Source organism: Asterias amurensis, chromosome 2 (assembly GCF_032118995.1).
Source record: "Asterias amurensis chromosome 2, ASM3211899v1".
NCBI classification, from domain to species: Eukaryota; Metazoa; Echinodermata; class Asteroidea; order Forcipulatida; family Asteriidae; genus Asterias; species Asterias amurensis.
In genome coordinates, this window is record NC_092649.1 from 17825338 (window position 1) to 17842974 (window position 17637).

The window sequence follows — 17637 nt, forward strand, 5'->3', positions numbered from 1 at the left end:
AGTGTTCTGTGGATGGTTTGAGGCGGTTGTCTTGAGGGGGACTCTAGACGTTGTATTCATCACTGCTGTTCTCATTAGACAGTTTCAGTTCAATCCATACCATCATGCAAACAAAGGGTCCAATTGAGCATTCTGACCCTCTTCCAAGAGCCTCCTTGATCTGAAGTAGTTGAACAGTAATAACACAAAAAGCATTTTTAAAAGGACATCTGTTTAGTTACTGAGAGCCGAAACAAATTTAGACAGTTATGCCAAGTAATACAAGACCCATATATACTACATCATTTGCCAAACATGCCAGACTTTAACACTAATGAGCAAGACTTTAACACTAATTACACCATCTGATGTCAAAATGACATGGTATCAAGAGATGTACAAGGTTGCTTTAAAGCCATTATACACTTTCGGTAAACAGTATTGTCCAATCCCACACTTCGTGTATCACAACTTATATATAAAATAACAAACCCGTGAAAATTTAGGCTCAATCGGTCATCGGAGTCGGGAGAAAATAACAGGAAAACCCACTCTTGTTTCCGCGCGTTTCGCCGTGTCATGACATGTGTTTAAAATAAATCTGTTATTCTCGCTAACAAGAATTTATATTGTTTTACTGTTTTCTCAAAAAGTAAAGCATTTCATGGACTAATATTTCAAGAGAAGTCTTTCACCATTACCTTATGTAAACCCTGTAAATTATTTGTAAATCTGTGAACTTTTTTTGTTCTTTCTGTACCGAAAGTGTATAATGGCTTTAAAAATGACTTGAGCAGTTCAACATGAACTAAGTATGGTTTCCAGAGATGCCACAAAACTTGACAACAGGAGCTTTGACGAAATTTCAAAGGCACCACAAAGCTAGTGAGAATAAAAATGTCAAAGTACCAAAGTCATTTGGTTGGTAAGTTTTTTTAAAGTGGACAACACATTGATAGTTTCAAGAGATTGCACACCATTGGGTCGTGAACTTGTAGCGAGTTGCAACTTTTATTCAGCTTAGCAAGTTTTGAGGGACTCAACATTCTGCTTATCACAGATGTCACATTTTGTGGTTTAGGAGTGATACAAGTTCACTAAAAGTATAATCAAAACAAAAGGTTCATAAAATATGCATGTACCTTCAATAGTGTCATGGCAATCTATTTTGTAGATATTTCAGTGATGTTCTTTTGTTCCAGGTTGACATGCTTTCATCATCTGTGCTAGCAGCAGCCAACCCTGTCTTAGGACAGCCAGCATGGCAGCCTGCATGAAATCGAAGCATACATGTCAAAATAATTCCCATAATAAAATCACAAGAATGCCACATTTAAAAAAATACTAGACAAACTATTTTCGGTAAATTTAAATATGGCTCAACATCTTAGTGTTTGAGGAACAACATAACATGAGTTTGGAGCTTTCCACATCACAATCAACTAGGTGAAAAATCCAAACAAAGTCAAATCTATTGTAAAAGGGTCTGCATACAATTGGTTTAAGAGAATCTAAGCATAAAAGCAGATCATAAACTTTTTGTTATTTGAAAATCAGTAGGATGAAAAGTTTTGAGGGAGTAGACAGAATGTGCTTTTTGAAAATTGATGGGTTGGTACAAAAAGTATACTTCAAGATTTCTTTGAAATGAAGCATCCAACCAGTATGAAGCATCAACCAGTGTTCCGATTATGGTTTGAGGCGGTTGTCTTGATGGAGAATCTAGATGTCTTGTTCATCACTGCTGTTCTCATTAGAACAATAATAAAATCGAGCATTTATAAATCATCATCTATTTGTGGAAAAACGATATAGAAAGGTTTGCGGTAACACCATGTAATGACTTACTCTAATGAGTTGGGGGTGGTTCTGAAAAGAACCGTTGGTTTCAACTCGACTTTTTGATCAGTATGCTCTGATTGTCTTCATGAGAAATTTAGTTACTGAGAGCCATAAAGTTTAAGACAGTACTGACAAGTTGTTGAAATGCAAGACTCATATTGTATACAACATCATCTGCCAAAACCAAACATGCCAGAAACACCAGGGCAAACCCTTCTTTCCAAGACTCTTGCTCATACGGGAGAGTGGTAGCTGTGGATGCGTGTTGGAGCACGAAGGGCGAGGTGGGAATTCTATGGTCCTAAATGAATTGACTTCGGGTATAGAAGACCCTAAGTATGGGGAGACTGGTGATGAATAGACTAGGTTCCAAATCAAATTGACTTCAAGTATAAATGACCCTAGGTCCAAGGGAGGACTGGTGGAATGCTTCGGACAATGAGTTGGTTCTTCAACCAGTGAATAATATGAAGAAGAAAAAAAAATACAAAGTCATCTAGCAAGACATTGCATGGCTGTTATTTACCGATAATTACGGCCACATTAATCTTTCATCAAAAGTGATCTAGCAAGGAAGGAGATTCTATGATACATCAAAGGCACCATTCTGCTTATCAGAGATGGCACAGTTGTGGCTTGGGAACAATGGAAGTGTAAAAAAATTGTAATAACATCACAAGGTTAAAACAAATGTGTATATACTTTCAAGAGTGTAACGCAATCTTTGCTGTAGAACCTTCAGCATTGTCTTTTGGTTCAGTAAGGTGAAAGCTTTGAGGGAGTGGACAGAAAGTGCATTTTTAAATTTGAAAAGTTGAAACAAAAAGTATACTTAACAAAATTCTTTGAGAGCAAAACTGAGCATCCAACCACTTTTCTCATGATGGTTTGAGGCTGTGTCTTGATGGGGACTCTAGATGTTGTGGTCATGACTTCTGTTCTCATTGGGGTATTTCTGTTCAATCTCTACCGTCTTGGAAGCAAGCTGGTCTGCTCGAGTGTTCTGACCCTCTTCCAAGGGCCTCCTCGATCTGAAGTAGTTGAACAATAATAAAATCAAGCATTTATAAAGCATCATTCATTTAGTTACTGAGAGCCATAATGTTTTAAGACCTTTAAACTTAAACTTGTTCAAAAACAACATAATTTGCCAAACATGATAGAAACACCAGGGCAAACCCTTCTTTCCAAGATACAAATGGGTTCTCTCATTAGCATTACGCCCCACTCAAAGGACAAACCAATGGTAAAGTGTCTTTGGAAAATTTAAAAAAAAACTAATGCAACTTAAGCGCTACAGCACCAACTTGGAATGGTTTTGAGACATTGCACAAAAATAGTTTGGAAATGATTTGAAAATTGCAGATCGTCACCTTGAAATTGTTATGATAGATGGAGAATGATTACCTCAGAAATTATTTGCACAGTACACTTTACAGTTGGCCTGGCTTGAATAGAGAACACAACAATGAGTTGTAAAAATAACATCAGAAATTTGGGGTGGCTCATAAAAAAGCCCACCCTCCGAAGCTTGGCAACATAGTGATTTACAAACCCATTAGGTAGATCCCTATTAAGTGATTTTTTGTTCTGAGAAGAACCGGTGGGCTCAGTGTATCAGACAGTATACTCTGTCTGTGTGTCCGTCAGGAGGCTGCTCGTACGGGAGAGTGGTAGCTGAAGTTGCATGTTGGAGCAGGAAGGGCGTTGTGAGAAGTCCAAGGTCCTACATGAATTGACTTCGGGTATAGAAGACACTAAGTCTCGAGGGAGACTGGTGATGAAGAGACTGGGTTCCTAATCAAATTGACTTCGGTTATAAATTACCCTCGTTCCAAGGGGAGACTGGTGTATTGATTGGAACAATGAGTTGGCTCTCCAATCAGTGAATACTCTAAAGAAGAAAAAACAAAAACTCCATTAATCATTTCATCAAAACTCATCTAGCATCGCTGTAATTAAACAACAATTACAGCCATACATTGTCATCATGAAATGGTGTTGAGAGAATATCCAAACTTTTTTAATGAAATATAAAAGGCACCACAACATCAGGCACAAATACAAATTTCAAAGTAAACAAATTTGTATGGTTGGTAAGCTTTTTGAAGGCTGGACATTAATAATTTCAAGAGGTCGCACACTTTTGGGTCGTGAACTTGTCATGAATTGAAAATGTATTCAGCTTAAGGTACGCGTTGCCTGGATCGGTCGAGTTGGTCTTTCAAAACCATTTGTAACCGTTTGTTATAAAACACATTATGATTAGAGAGATATTTTAAAAGTAGAAAAAAATGATCTACACAAGTATCACTCGTAATTGCGCGGTTTTCCTTTTATCTTGTCGACAAACACAGTTGGCCATAATTGACTCCCATAAATGGCCGACCGTGTTATGTCACAAAATAAAAGGAAAACCACACAATTTCAAGGCAAATGTGTGTGGATAATTGTATTCTACTTTTAAAACATCTTTCTAACCATATGTATTTTATAACAAACGGTTACAATCGCTTTTCAACGACCAACTCAACCGATCCAAGGCAAAGTGTTCCTTTACTAAGCAAGTTTTAAAGGACTCAACATTCTGCTTATCAGAGATGGCACAGTTGTGGCTTGGAAACTATAGAAGTGTGAAAAAAGGGTAATAAAATCACAAGGTTAAAAAAATGTGTATATACCTTCAATGATGTAAAGGCAACCTATGCTGTAGAACCTTCTGTGATGTTCTTTTGTTCCAGGTTGACATGCTTTCATCATCTGTGCTAGCAGCAGCCAACCCTGTCTAAGGACAGCCAGCATGGCAGCCTAAATGAAACCAAAATCAAAGCATACATGACAATATAAATCCCATCATAAAAATCACAAGAGTGCAACATTTTGAAAAACCATTGACAAATGATTTTCGGTAAATTTAAAGACAGCCCAAACATTAAGTTTTGAGGAACAACACAACATGAGCTGAGTGCTTTTTGTGTCACAACCAAATGGGTGACCAATCCAAACAAAGTCAAGCCAAAAGTTAAAGGGTCTGTATATGTTTGGTTTGAGAAAATTTGAGAGAATTTAAGCGCAAAATCAGCAAATAAACAGTTTCATGTTTCATGTTTGAAAATCAGTGGAATGATTAATTTTAAGGGACTGAACAGAATGTGCTTTTGAAAAAAATAAGGATGCAAGGAGAGATCAATTCTTTTTTTTTAAATGGCAAAAACTTTGGTAAATTTCCTGACTGATCCAAAATCAGCTTGGGCACAAATTAAAACTGAAAAATATAATGATTTTAAGTGTCCAACAATTGGATCAATTAAGTGTGTATTTCAGGCGAAAAATGTTACATTCATACCTTGATAAAATGTTGTTAATTTTTTGAGTTGGAAGAGGGAGGATGGCCCCCATTGGTCCCCCTTACTTGATTTTATTATCAATTTTGAAAAACAAAAATCAATTTTAAAGAAGAACCTCAAGAAAATGTCGAACTTGGGATAAAACTTCAAGACTTACCCACTGAAGATAATAGTTGCTGTCACACGGTTGACCTACAGTGGATAGAGTGTAGCATCGAGTTTCTAGATAACCTTTAGTCACATGGCAACCTTTAGTAACATGGATAGCCTGCAGTGAGTTATTAGTTATGTTCCAAGGTGTTAGGCTTTCATCATACGTGCAGGCAGCATCCAACTCTGTCAAAGAAACAACCAGCATGACAACAAAAACAAAATCAAGACATACATGACGTTATCAATCACAGCATTAAAAATCACAAGATCGATAAGTTTTTGAAAGACAATCAACAAAACAGTACAAATGTGTACAGTTGTTTTTTTAGAGTTGTATGGGTAGGGGCGCGATATTTTTTTTCCAGCTCAGTTGCGGCAGAATCAATAGGGGGCGCTGTTGCGAGATTTCGTCATAAAAAGATATATGAATTATGCATTAGCTCAGTTGCGTGTTGCTTCCTACACAGTACTATGATCGCACACACACGGGCAAGGCGCTGATGGTGATAATGTGATACACCAACAACATGTTTGTTTGTACTGTTGTTTTTTTTGCATACCATCAGTGTATTGATTCATTATTCCACAATACAAAGCATTCATATCCATGGAGGAAGAAAATATTTTCTTCCTTACACATTCATAGATCATCTGCAATGGGAATTACCAATCACAACTGCCATTTATTTCTGCAATGGGAATAACCAATAACAACTGCCACGTTATTTCTGCAATGGTGATAACCAATCGCAACTGCCACTTATTTCATTTTTAACTGTTCAGCTCACCGTAAATATAAACCGTTTGGACGTAGGTGTTCTCATGGCTTTAGTCTTTAACTAAGTGTACCGATTGGTACTTGTAAATGCTCAAACATTTATGATCGAAAATGCTGACTATAGTGCGACCACCCATGTTATAAATAGCTCACTGAGTGCTGTGAATCCACGACCCTAGCTAGCTATGGAAGGACAAACCCAACGGAGTGTATTTCCACCATGGAGAAGAAACTCCTCCATAGTTGATGTGTGGGTGCGAGTGAAATGTACATGTACAATACACTGTATTACAAACACGCGACACACAACAGCTGTCCGTATCAGCCAGTACTATGCTATCACTATCAGCCACACACACACGCAGCTATGCACGCTTGACTGAAAACGTGCGACAAGAAGCTAAACATGCATAATTCATAGATTTTTCTACGACGAAATCCTGCAACAGCGCCCCCTATTGATTCTGCCGCAACTGAGCTGGAAAAAAATATCACGGGAGGGGCATGGCTCCAGCGACCAGCCATTGATTATACTGCCAATTTCAACACAAACATTCAGTTTTAAAAAAAGTTCACAGAGAGAACAATTTATTCTATTGAAACAATTGAGTTGAAATACCATTAGATTTGCAATTTCTTCAAAGAATGGCACAAACTTTGACAACATTTCATGAATGACAAAAAATCAGCCTGGGAACAACTTAAAACTGAAAAATATCACGACTTCAGTTGCAAGTGTGCAAGGATTGGATCAGGTAAAAATGATGGTGAGAGATATGGCCTTATTAGTGCATGGGACAAGTTTTGTATGATGAGACAAAGTAAAGTTGAGTTTGAGTATAGATATGGGATAAAACTTCAAACTTGCCCAAATTTGCTGATTATTTTGCCGAAAACGCCATTCCATTTGACTTTCCAATGCGCATACGTTGGATGTAACAACGATCGAGAATGGCCTACTATGAGCCACTGCGCATGCAGTGTTATCCATGTGTTTGCCAACTATTTACCAGTTCTCCGTCCCGCTGCAGCAATATTGGTCAGTTTCCCAATTACCAGAGAAGTTTTGCTGTAGCGATCAGTGTACACACAGGGCCATTGAAGGTTGCAAAAGTTGGTGTTGCAGTTCTTACATACGTCCCAGCCTTTCTCTATGGTCAAACTTAGTAGATATGGGATAAAACTTCAAGACTTACCCATTGAAGATAATGGTCGCTGTCACACGGTTGACCTACAGTGGTTGGAGTGAAGCATTGAGTTTTTTGATAGCACAACCTTTACAGTCACATGGATAGCCTGCAGTGAATTTCTAGACATGTTCCAAGTTGTTAGGCTTTCATTATCTGTTCAGGCAGCAGCCAACTCTGTCAAAGAAACAAACAGCATGGCAACAGAGACAGAATCAAGACATACATGACATTATCAATCACAGCATTAAAAATCACAAGATCGGTAAGTTTTTAAAAGCTATCAACAAAACAGTACAGATGTGTACACTTTTTTTTTGAGTTGTGTGGGGAGGGGCATGGCTTCAGCAATCGGCCCTTGATTATATTGGCAAAACATTCAATTAAAAAAAGTTCAAAGAGAGAACAGTTTATTCTATTGAAACAATTGAGTTGAACTATCAATGGATTTGCATTTTTTTTCAAAGAATGGCACAGACTTTGATAAAATTTTATGAATGACGAAAAATCAGCATGGGAATATTTAAAAACTATAAGGTATAACGATTTTAGTAGCAGGTGTCCAAGGATTGGATCGAGTAAAAATATTGGAGAGAGATATGGCCAAAGTTTTGTTTGATGAGACAAAGTAAAGTTGGAATTGAGTATAGATATGGGATAAAACTTCAAGGCACCTGGAAATAGGATTTTTTTTCTTTTAAACATAAGAGTATATGTTTGTTAACAACAAAACAATTTTTGGAGTAATTGTTTGTCACGATTTATATGTTAAAAAAATTAATTAAGTGCTTGGGGGTTGACTCCGCCTACCCCTTTTGTGACGTAGGAAAAGGAAGACTTTGCCTCGATGCGTAGATAAACACACGTGCAATAGTACATGTAATTCTAAGACGTGAGTTTGTACGCTGCGAAAAAGGTTTTTTCTGGCATTTTTCCGGCAATGCCGACCAGGTGTATTGCTGCTGGATGCAGCAAAACTAAAGATGGGGTCAGTCTTCATCTATTTCCTGCAGATCCCAAGTATAGGCGGTTGTGGGCTGCGAAAGTCAGATTAACTAGAGCAAAGTGGTCCGGTCCGACGTCTTTTTCAGCGCTATGCAGCGAACACTTCGAGCCGTCGTGATTCGAATCCGGGATACACCACTCATTTGACATGACGAGAAGAGCCATTCTTAAACACGACGCCGTCCCAACAATTTGTCCAGCTAGTGGGAAATCGAAGAAGGTATCTGAAAGACGTGACGAACCCAATGGAGCATTTGCTAAACGTGAAAAAATTCGGTTAAGTTTGAACTTTGAGGGTATGTTTTTAGCTTTTGCCAAGTGACACGATTTGTTTTGGTACCGCATGCGATTCACTGGCGTGCAGGTCCTATGTGATCGTCCGCACATTATACAGCAGCCATAGTGCATGCGTGCAGTCTGCTCCGTGGCCGTATTTCTATAATAATACTAGACTAGACCCACATCTTACAACCCATTTGGTCAGTAAAAAGTCGCATAGTTAAATAAAAATAGCAGCAAATAGCTTTTGTAAAAACCACTAGGCGTTCAACATGTTCAAGTTTCAATGTACGTATGTGTGTGTAAAATCGTGTCTAAATTTGTTTTGATGTGCCATGTTCCCAGACGTAATGTACGGGGGCCTGACTACAAATTTTCTCTTCAAATATCGCGCCTTGAAATACGTCACGAACAGCGCCCTCTCGGGTCGGGGCCTACTCGTAAATTTGTCAATATAATCAAAACTAATATTTTTAAACCTTAGTTAACATTTTATTCACATTCCTCTCGTAAAAACACACATTTTAGTGACAAAAGCTTTATTTGAAAAAAAATACCACTCCCAGGTGACTTTCAAGACTTACCCAATGCAGATAATAGTTGCTGTCACATAGATTACCTACAGTGGTTGGAGTGAAGCAGTGAGTACACAAATAGATTACCTGCCGTATATGGAGTAACTGTGCTCTCACATGGATAACCTGTAGTGGTAAAAATGTAGCATTAAGTTTACTAATCAGCAAAATATGAAACATGCCAATCGATATAGTTTTTTGAATTGTAGTTTTAAGTACGATATAATAATGGCATCGAAGGGAACACAGTTAAAAAAAAGCTGGTATAATGAAAACTTTTAGATTACATCCAGGCTTGTCCGATTAGTAAGTTCTTAACTGTCAATAAAGCGTCTATTTCAGACAAAACATTTTACATTCATAACAAAATCAAAACAATTTATTTTTTTACATTGGGGGAGGGGGATTGCCCCCGTTGGTCCCCCTCCCTTGATATTAAAAATTGTGAAGACAAAAAATAAGTTTTAAAGAAGAACCCTAAGAAAAATTCAAACTTAGTAAATGTGAGAGAAAACTTCAAGACTTACCCATTGAAGATAATAGTTGCTTCACATGGCTGACCTACAGTGGTCGGAGTGAAGAATTGAGTTTTTTGATAGCACAACCTTTACAGTCACATGGATAGCCTGCAGTGAATTTCTAGACATGTTCCAAGTTGTTAGGCTTTCATTATCTGTTCAGGCAGCAGCCAACTCTGTAAAAGAAACAACCAGCATGGCAACAGAGACAGAATCAAGACATACATCACATTATCAACCACAGTATTAAAAATCACAAGATTGGTAAGTTTTGTTTTAAAGACTGTCAACAAAACAGTACAAATGTGTACATTGTGAAAATTAAGAAAAAGCACTGTGCTTTGAAAAAATATTTAAGGATGGAAAAACACTAGGTTTAGAAGTTACGATGGATTTAGCTTTTTACATCTAGGGTTGTCCGGTTATTAACTTTTTTAACCTCCCAATCTAGTATCTATGAACACACACAAAAATGTCACATTCCTAACTTAATAAAAAACACCCTTTTTTGTTTTTAGAGTGTTGGGGGGGGGGCAATGGCCCCAATGATCGGCCCTTGATTATATTGGCAATTTAAACAAAAAATCAATTAAAAAAACAGGCCCCCAGACAGAGAGAACATTTTCTTAAATTTGAAATATATGAGTTGAACTATCATTAGATTTGCAATATTTTTAAAAGAATGACACAAACTTCGGTAGAACTTCATAATTGATGATGTCCGATGGTTGGATCAGGTAAAAACAATGGAGATAAATATGGCCTCAGTGTTTAAAAAAAGTTTTGTTTGATGAGACAAATCAAAGTTCAGTTCAAGTAGATATGGGATAAAACTTCAAAACTTGCCCAAAGAAGATAATAGTTGCTGTCCCACAGATGACCTAAATTGGTTGGAGTGCAGCAGTGATGAGTAGCTGTCACATGGATAACCTGCAGTGGTAAGAATGTAGCATTGAGTTTACATGAAATAAGCAAATCGATATAGTTTCTGGATTGCATGTTTTTAAGTACAATTCCAAATGGCATTAAGGGAAAAACAGTTAATAGAACCTGGTATGTCCCAAGGAGGCAAAGAAAATCTTTTGATTACATCCAGGGTTGTCTGATTAGTCAGTTCTTTGAACTGTCAATATAGCCTCTATTTCGGGCACAAAATGTTACATTCCTAACAGTTGAGAGGGGGGGGGGCATGGCCCGGGTTGGCCCCCTAGGATCGGCCCTTGATTATATTGGCAAGTTCAATAAGAATTCAATTAAAAAACAAGGATCCCAAGAGATAACAACTAATTAAATTTGAAACAAATGAGAGTTTTATTTTTAAAGAATGGCACAAACTTTTGTAAAATTTTAGACATGACACAAAATCAGTCTGGGAACAAAAACTATTTTTGTAGTGACAAGTGTCTGAGGACTGGATCAGGTAAAACAAAATTCGAGAGACATGATTTCTGTGCACGGGACAAGTTTGTTTAATGAGACAAAGTAAAGTTGGAATTGAGTGTAGATATGGGAAAAAACTTCAAGACTTACCCATTGAAGATAATAGTGGCTGTCACATAGATGACCTACAGTGGTTGGAGTGAAGCATCGAGTTTCTAGATAGCACAACCTTTACAGTCACATGGATAGCCTGCAGTGAGTTTCTAGACATGTTCCAGGTTGTTAGACTTTCATCATCTGTGCAGGCAGCAGCCAACTCTGTAAAAGAAACAACCAGCATGGCAACAGAAACAGAATCAACACATTCATCAATCACAGTGTTAGATGGTAAAAATTGGCTTTTGAGAGTTGGGCCAGCACTGGGAAACATTTTGCGAGTTAGGTTGTCTTTGAGGATATGCCAGGATGCATGGAGAAAAGTAAAGATCACAACTTCTTTAAGGTAAAACATCAGTTAATTGGAAAGTGAGCCTCAAGCAATATCAACCAAATACAGCACAACGTTGACTATAATTTGAACAACTAAACACAAATCAGTTTTATTTTCAGATAACCAGGTTTGCGAATGAATAGCACAAAATCGTCTCAGGAAAAGTTTAGGTTAGAAAAAAAACTTTTTTGAATTGTGCTTGGGTCTTTTCAGAGATGTCACACTGGCTTCAAGAAACACTTTATAATTTGACAACTCTTTGGGTTTGGAAGTTCTATGGTAAGCCTACTGAAAGTTATTTACTAAAATAATTGTTTGCTTAATTTAAACTGACTAATCATGTTAGGAATAATTGACCTTTTTCAAAGTATTTGTATTGTATGTTTGCATATAGTTTTTAGTATAGGTTGTTTAATTTGTGTAAACAATAATAAATAAATAATAACACTAACATTACACTTAAAAACTAGGACACGGGTCAAAGGAAGTTGCAAACGCCATCTTTTGAAAAAGAAATAAGGGCTAACGAAAGACAGTACCATTACGTTTATCCAGATGTAAAAAAAATTAAAAAACGTGTGTACGGGAAAAAAAAATCTGGGAGAATTTATAAATAAGGAGAAAACGTAAAATTCTAAAAATCGACTAGAGATTTAAAAAGAACATGAAGAGAACATACGAATACCCGAATACACCAGGGATAAACACTGAATTCCGAAAAAAAATGTAGCACACAGCTATCGCGATATACTTGCATTGCGGGCAGAAAAAAAAATCATCACGTTGGATGATTGCCGCTGCATCCCACACACGTGAAACCAACACGGAACCAATTTCTGGAAAGCAACTGTAGAATGTATGCGGTATAAGGTGCTGTGCTACGCGTGACGTCATAGTCTTTGAGTGGGACGGCACAACATGCGTGGGGAAAATAAATATTACAACATCCACTTATACAATTTGAGAGCTGAAATATCGGTACATTGGCAACATTTAGAGAAATATACACGAGTCTCCAGAAATATCAACCCGAATACAGCACAACATCACTCATAATTTTAACATTGAGAAGTTTTAGACTGGTAGCTTTGTGGTGAGTTACACGATATGTTTGTTATTGATTAAATTTAATTTAATTAAACCCATATTTAATAAATACTTTAATAAACTAATTATTTATGTATTTATTTATTTATTTATTTGGTGTTTTCTTGTTTTGTTTCACATGATTCTTCCTGTTGCACTTGCTAGACTTGTCTGTTTTTGTTACATCAATTTCTTGTTGCCAATTTTTAAGCCTAAGATATGGCTATGTGGTTATCCTCGGATATTTTTTGTATTGTATTTTTATCTTATGCTCCATTTATGTGTATCTTATTTCATTGTCTTTTTCCCATTTTTGTTGTGTATTATGCATTTTTTACATGTTTTTATGCAAATAAATTCAATCAATCAGTCAATCGGGATAATGAAGAAAATCATTAGGTTGGCAAGTCTTTGAGAGATGGCACAATATGCTTGGGGAAAATAAATATTACAACATCCACTTCGGGAACAATCCGAGAGCTGAAATATCGTACATTGGCAAAATGTAGAGAAATAAACATGAAACTCGGAAAACAATCACAGCACAACATCAGTAATATTTGAGCATTGAAACGTTTTAGATTGGCAGGACTCTGACAGGTAAACAAAAATTTAGCAAAACAACCACCCATGGAAAAGTAAAAAAAAAAAAAAAAAGTTCTGATCTGTTTGTTTTTGAAATGTGCTACAGTCATTTCCCAGACATAACAAAACTGGCTCTAGGGACTCAGCGAAAGGAACACGTTGCCTTGGATCGGACGAGTTGGTCTATAAAAAAGCGTTTGAAATCGTTTGTTATGAAATGTATTTGGTTGGGAAGATGTTTTAAAAGTAGAATGTAATGATCCATACAAGTATCACTCAAAATTGCGCGGTTTTCATTTTACGTCGCGAATTAACACGGTCGGCCATTTATGGGAGTCAACTTTTTGACTCCCATAAATGGCCGACCGTGTTAGTCGACAAGGTAAAATGAAAACCACGCAATTTTGAGGCATATTTGTGTAGATCATTGTATTCTACTTTTACAACATCTTTCTAACCATATCAATTTTATAACAAACGGTTACAAACGCTTTTCAAAGACCAACTCGACCGATCCAAGGCAATGTGTTCCTTTAAAACTCTTCAGGTTTCGAAATTCTGCTGGTACTGAACGATTTGCGCAGCATTAGCCCAGAGACAATTAGCAGAGAAAGAACAACATTTCAGAGTAAGTACTGTTTGAAGCTTTGCGTGGTGTGGAGAAATAAGAATTAACTATAAATAAATATTCATAAATACCTCAAACAGTTTCGCTATTCCTATTGGTGGGAGAGCGCATCAAGTGGTGGTGTTTAAACGGTTGATAAGGACCAGCTGGAGCTCCGTTTATAACCAGATGTCATCGGATACAACAGGCTAGTCTTGGAGCAGGACAATTCTTGTTACGGCTATGTGGGTGCTGTCGATGAGCTGGCCGTGCTGTGTGTGAAAGGAAAACGAGAACGTCATACATGTACACACTCAGCTCAAGCACATCGGAAACGGATAAATTTTACAGAGTTTATTAAGCCTTTTAACCAAAAAGGCATATACAAATGGGAATAAAGGAGTAGAACTCGTTCTTTAGCCTCAAATTAAAACCTTGCCGGGTCGTTGCCGTGTGACAAGGCAACAACCCCGACTGTTTTTAACGGCCGTTGTGAACAATTTGAGAGCTGAAATATTGGTACACTGGCATTATTTAGAGAAATAGCATCAAGAGCCTCGAGAAACATCAACCAAATACAGCACACGACGAAACCGAAATAGTTCTAGGAGTAACGATGGTAACACTATGAGCATTGAGAAATTTTCGATTTGCAGGTTTGTAAGTGACAGACAGGATAAGGTATTTGCAAAAAAATAAACTCTTTACAACACTGGATTTAGCCCTTGTGTTTGGTTTGTGTATGAGGGTGGTTTTTGAAAACACCGGCTATCCGCTATGACGATGCCCCTCAGAGCCTCACACAGTCAATTCGGTTTATAGTCTCTAAATAAATCTTGGAGACATATTTGGATAACTTTACGTATGGCGCCACAACTTTTTCCCTCATTTTTACAAAAAGGGATATATCAATTAGGTAAATTAGATACTATATTATTTTATTTCGAATGAAAAAGTGGTGGCGCCCTACGGAAAGTTTTCCACATTATTTCAATCAGACAATCATATGCTCAGTTCAAAAATAATCTTCATGATTTTTGGATATGATCAACTAACATAACTTACGATTGTTACAGGCGTCTCTTTACTGTGTAGGCTGTGCGTCCCAGTTTAGTCAAATTTGTGCTGCAAATGATCACCTTACTCAAGACCTCAAGCAACACTGGCACTGAAGATAAGGAAGAAAATAACACTAATAACTCTTGTAACACTAGAAAAACAACATTGCCTCAAGAAATTGCTGCCTCAATGTGGTCTTTGGCTGCACACACTAGCTGCCGGGATGACGATGTTAGAGAGGCACGACGCTTGGCGCTGCGACAAAGAAAGACAAAACCAAAATCACACCAGACTCGTTCTCACGTACTTTCTGTAAATGTAGTAATAGCGCACATGGTGCATTCAACTATTCAACCCCGCTCGCACCCCGCTCGCTCCCCCACCGAGCTGAAGCTAGCCGCGTTTCTGGCCTAATTCCTAGCCCGATTACTGGACCGAAAATTAGGGAAATAGAACCCATGCAGTACAAGGCGGTGGAATTAAGGTCCCCAATCCTCTATAATTTTAACGAATTTGTTATTTGGATGTAATTGGGAGTATTTTTTTTTCACAGTTCTGAACAATTGGCAGTGAGCAAACTTAGAGGTAGAATTATATTAATTGGTTGCATGTTAACAAGCAATTAGCCGCTGCAATTAAGATTAATCACGGAAATGTACCATTTATGTTGCATACAAAATTACAAATTATTACATAATCGGGTAGACCATACCTCTGGGCAGACTTTATTTTTGGAGGAAGCTCAATCGGTTCACTAACTATTACCTTATGAGCCGCTAGAATACACGCCGTGCTGACACACGACACATGGGAAGTACAGTACAGCCGGTAGAAAAAATGACTGAATATAGTTGTGCCGGTCGAGTGGCCATTCAGCACCATAAAGCAGAGCCTTGCTCTACCTATACTACGGACGGCAACATAGGCATAGTACGTGTATGCTCATGGGACTGCACTGTGGCATGCTGCAGTGTGGTGTGAATGGGTGCGAATGGGTGAACCTCCAGGCGGTGGTACACACTGTGACTGTCTGGCATTTCGAAAATTTTATTTCAGCGTGCAGCACTGTGGGATGGGCATGTTGCCTTGCTGCACCGTGGGCAAGCTACCGTGCAGCGCTGTGGGCATGATGTAGTGTGGGTGGGTGGGTGAACCGAAGGCGGTACACATTGTCTGTTATCAATTTTGACATTTTAATTCAACATACGATATGCCCGACGATTTAAATAAAGATATACAGCAATTCTAACATAAATGTTCACTCGACGAGACTTTCAAATTTTATCCTACAATACAATGCAACAAGGCTATGAGTGTGTACTTATCAAATTTTGCGTGACAATGCAAAAAAACAAAATGCTCTGAAATTGCAACTCCCTAAAAAGCAACAAGGCTTGTGTGCTTATCAAATTTTGCCTGAAAATGCAACAAATTTTGCCCTAAAAAGCAACAAAATTTGTCCTTAAAAAGACAAGGACAGACTTGTGTACAAATCAATGTATTAAGGACATATTGGTACGATATCAGGTTTTTTTCCACATCGAGGCTAGTGACTGTTAAAAAATCATCATAAGGCAATGAACACCTTTGGTAATTTTCAAAGCCAGTCTTCTTACTTGGTGTATCTCAACATCATTATGCACAAATTATCAAACCTGTGAAATTGAGCTAGTTGGATCGACGAAGTTGCGAGATAATAATGAAAAAACAAAAAACGCCCTTGTCACACGAAGCAATTTGTGTGCTTTCAGATGCTTCATTTCAAGACCTCAAAATTTACATCCGAGGTCTCGAAATCAAATTCATTGAAAATTACTTCTTTCTCGAAAACTATGTTATTTCAAAGGGAGCCATTTCTCACAATGTTTATACCATCAACAGCCCCCCCATTACCCGTTACCAAATAAGGTTTTATGCTAATAATTATTTTGAGTAATTACCAATAGTGTCCACTGCCTTTAAGATGGCAAGTTTTTAAATGACTGGACAACATGTGCTTTGGAAAAAACCTAGATGGCACCACCCACAATATGCACATGGTAACAACTTGAGAGTTGAGAAATGGAAAATCATTCTGATTGTAATGCACTGGGCATGCTCCGTTCCATGTTGTGCGTGTGGCGTAATTTTTCAAGAATTTTGTTTTATACTCAAATGTCCAAATGTAGCTGCAGCTGAAGTTAAATCTGAGGTGTTGTTGTTCCTTGATGTGGCGAAGTCAGTAAAGAAATTTGTTTATACTCACAGGTTCAAAATGTAGTTACCATTGAAGTTCCATCTGAAGTGACCTCAGCCTCAAGAAGTTCCATCTGAAGTGTCCTCAGCCGAAATAAGTTCCGATTAGTGAACCAAACACCAAGCACCAATCATGATACTTAGGTGATACTGTAAAGGGACGCGTGTGTTACCTTGGATCGGGCAAGTTGATCGGCCAACTCACCAACAGCAATATTAACAAACATGTCCAGTGCCTTTACACACTTTGTGTGTTGGCAAACTCATTGGAAATCATTACCTTGAGAAGTTTGGAGGGATTGGCGACTGGAGTTTTGACAAAACTTAAGGGTAGGCACAACATTAGGTTAGCAACTTTTGAGAGACTCCACATTAGCAAGTACAACAGATTTACGCGACTCTCCTAAAAACATTGCTCTGTAATTTTCACTTTCTTGACGACTTCAGCTGAAACTTCTACAGGTAAACTGTATTTACTAACAATAGTGAGTAGGGATTCATGTCATGGCCCAAAACTTGATCTACACTACAA

General features: G+C 37.7%; 1 protein-coding gene and 1 long non-coding RNA gene across 5 annotated transcripts; both read right to left on the bottom strand.

Moving 5' to 3' along the window:
- Window positions 1–1553: 1553 nt before the first annotated feature.
- LOC139934013 (uncharacterized) lies at window positions 1554–9272 on the bottom strand. 4 transcript variants are annotated; one of them, XM_071928284.1, is made up of 6 exons: window positions 9155–9272; window positions 7296–7463; window positions 5326–5504; window positions 4503–4629; window positions 3649–3715; window positions 1554–2852 (listed from the first exon to the last, which is right to left on the bottom strand). In XM_071928284.1, the coding sequence occupies exons 2-6, from the start codon at window positions 7297–7299 to the stop codon at window positions 2735–2737; spliced, it is 495 nt and encodes a 164-aa protein (XP_071784385.1). In that variant the 5' UTR covers window positions 7300–7463; window positions 9155–9272; the 3' UTR covers window positions 1554–2734. The 4 variants fall into 4 exon arrangements, 3 of the variants coding, with proteins under 3 accessions (XP_071784385.1, XP_071784386.1, XP_071784384.1); XM_071928285.1 differs by lacking the exon at window positions 9155–9272 and having other exon boundaries at window positions 7296–7670; XM_071928283.1 differs by lacking the exons at window positions 7296–7463; window positions 9155–9272 and having other exon boundaries at window positions 5326–5566.
- Window positions 9273–10509: 1237 nt separating this feature from the next.
- Window positions 10510–15107, bottom strand: LOC139949823 (uncharacterized). The gene is made up of 4 exons (XR_011787585.1): window positions 14877–15107; window positions 13904–14083; window positions 11194–11361; window positions 10510–10593 (listed from the first exon to the last, which is right to left on the bottom strand). It is a non-coding gene; the product is annotated as an uncharacterized lncRNA (long non-coding RNA).
- Window positions 15108–17637: the final 2530 nt, after the last annotated feature.

Bases quoted from the DNA above. Each gene is read 5' to 3' on its own strand.
- LOC139934013 (XM_071928283.1), bottom strand. From the start codon at position 5,526: ATGCTGGTTGTTTCTTTGACAGAGTTGGATGCTGCCTGCACGTATGAT. The intron at 4,630-5,325 runs GTAAGTCTTGAA...GGTTTCATTTAG, and splicing joins GCAACTATTATCTTCAGTGG to GCTGCCATGCTGGCTGTCCT. The intron at 2,853-3,648 runs GTAATTTATAAC...CAACTACTTCAG, and splicing joins AGTCTCCCCTTGGAACGAGG to ATCGAGGAGGCCCTTGGAAG.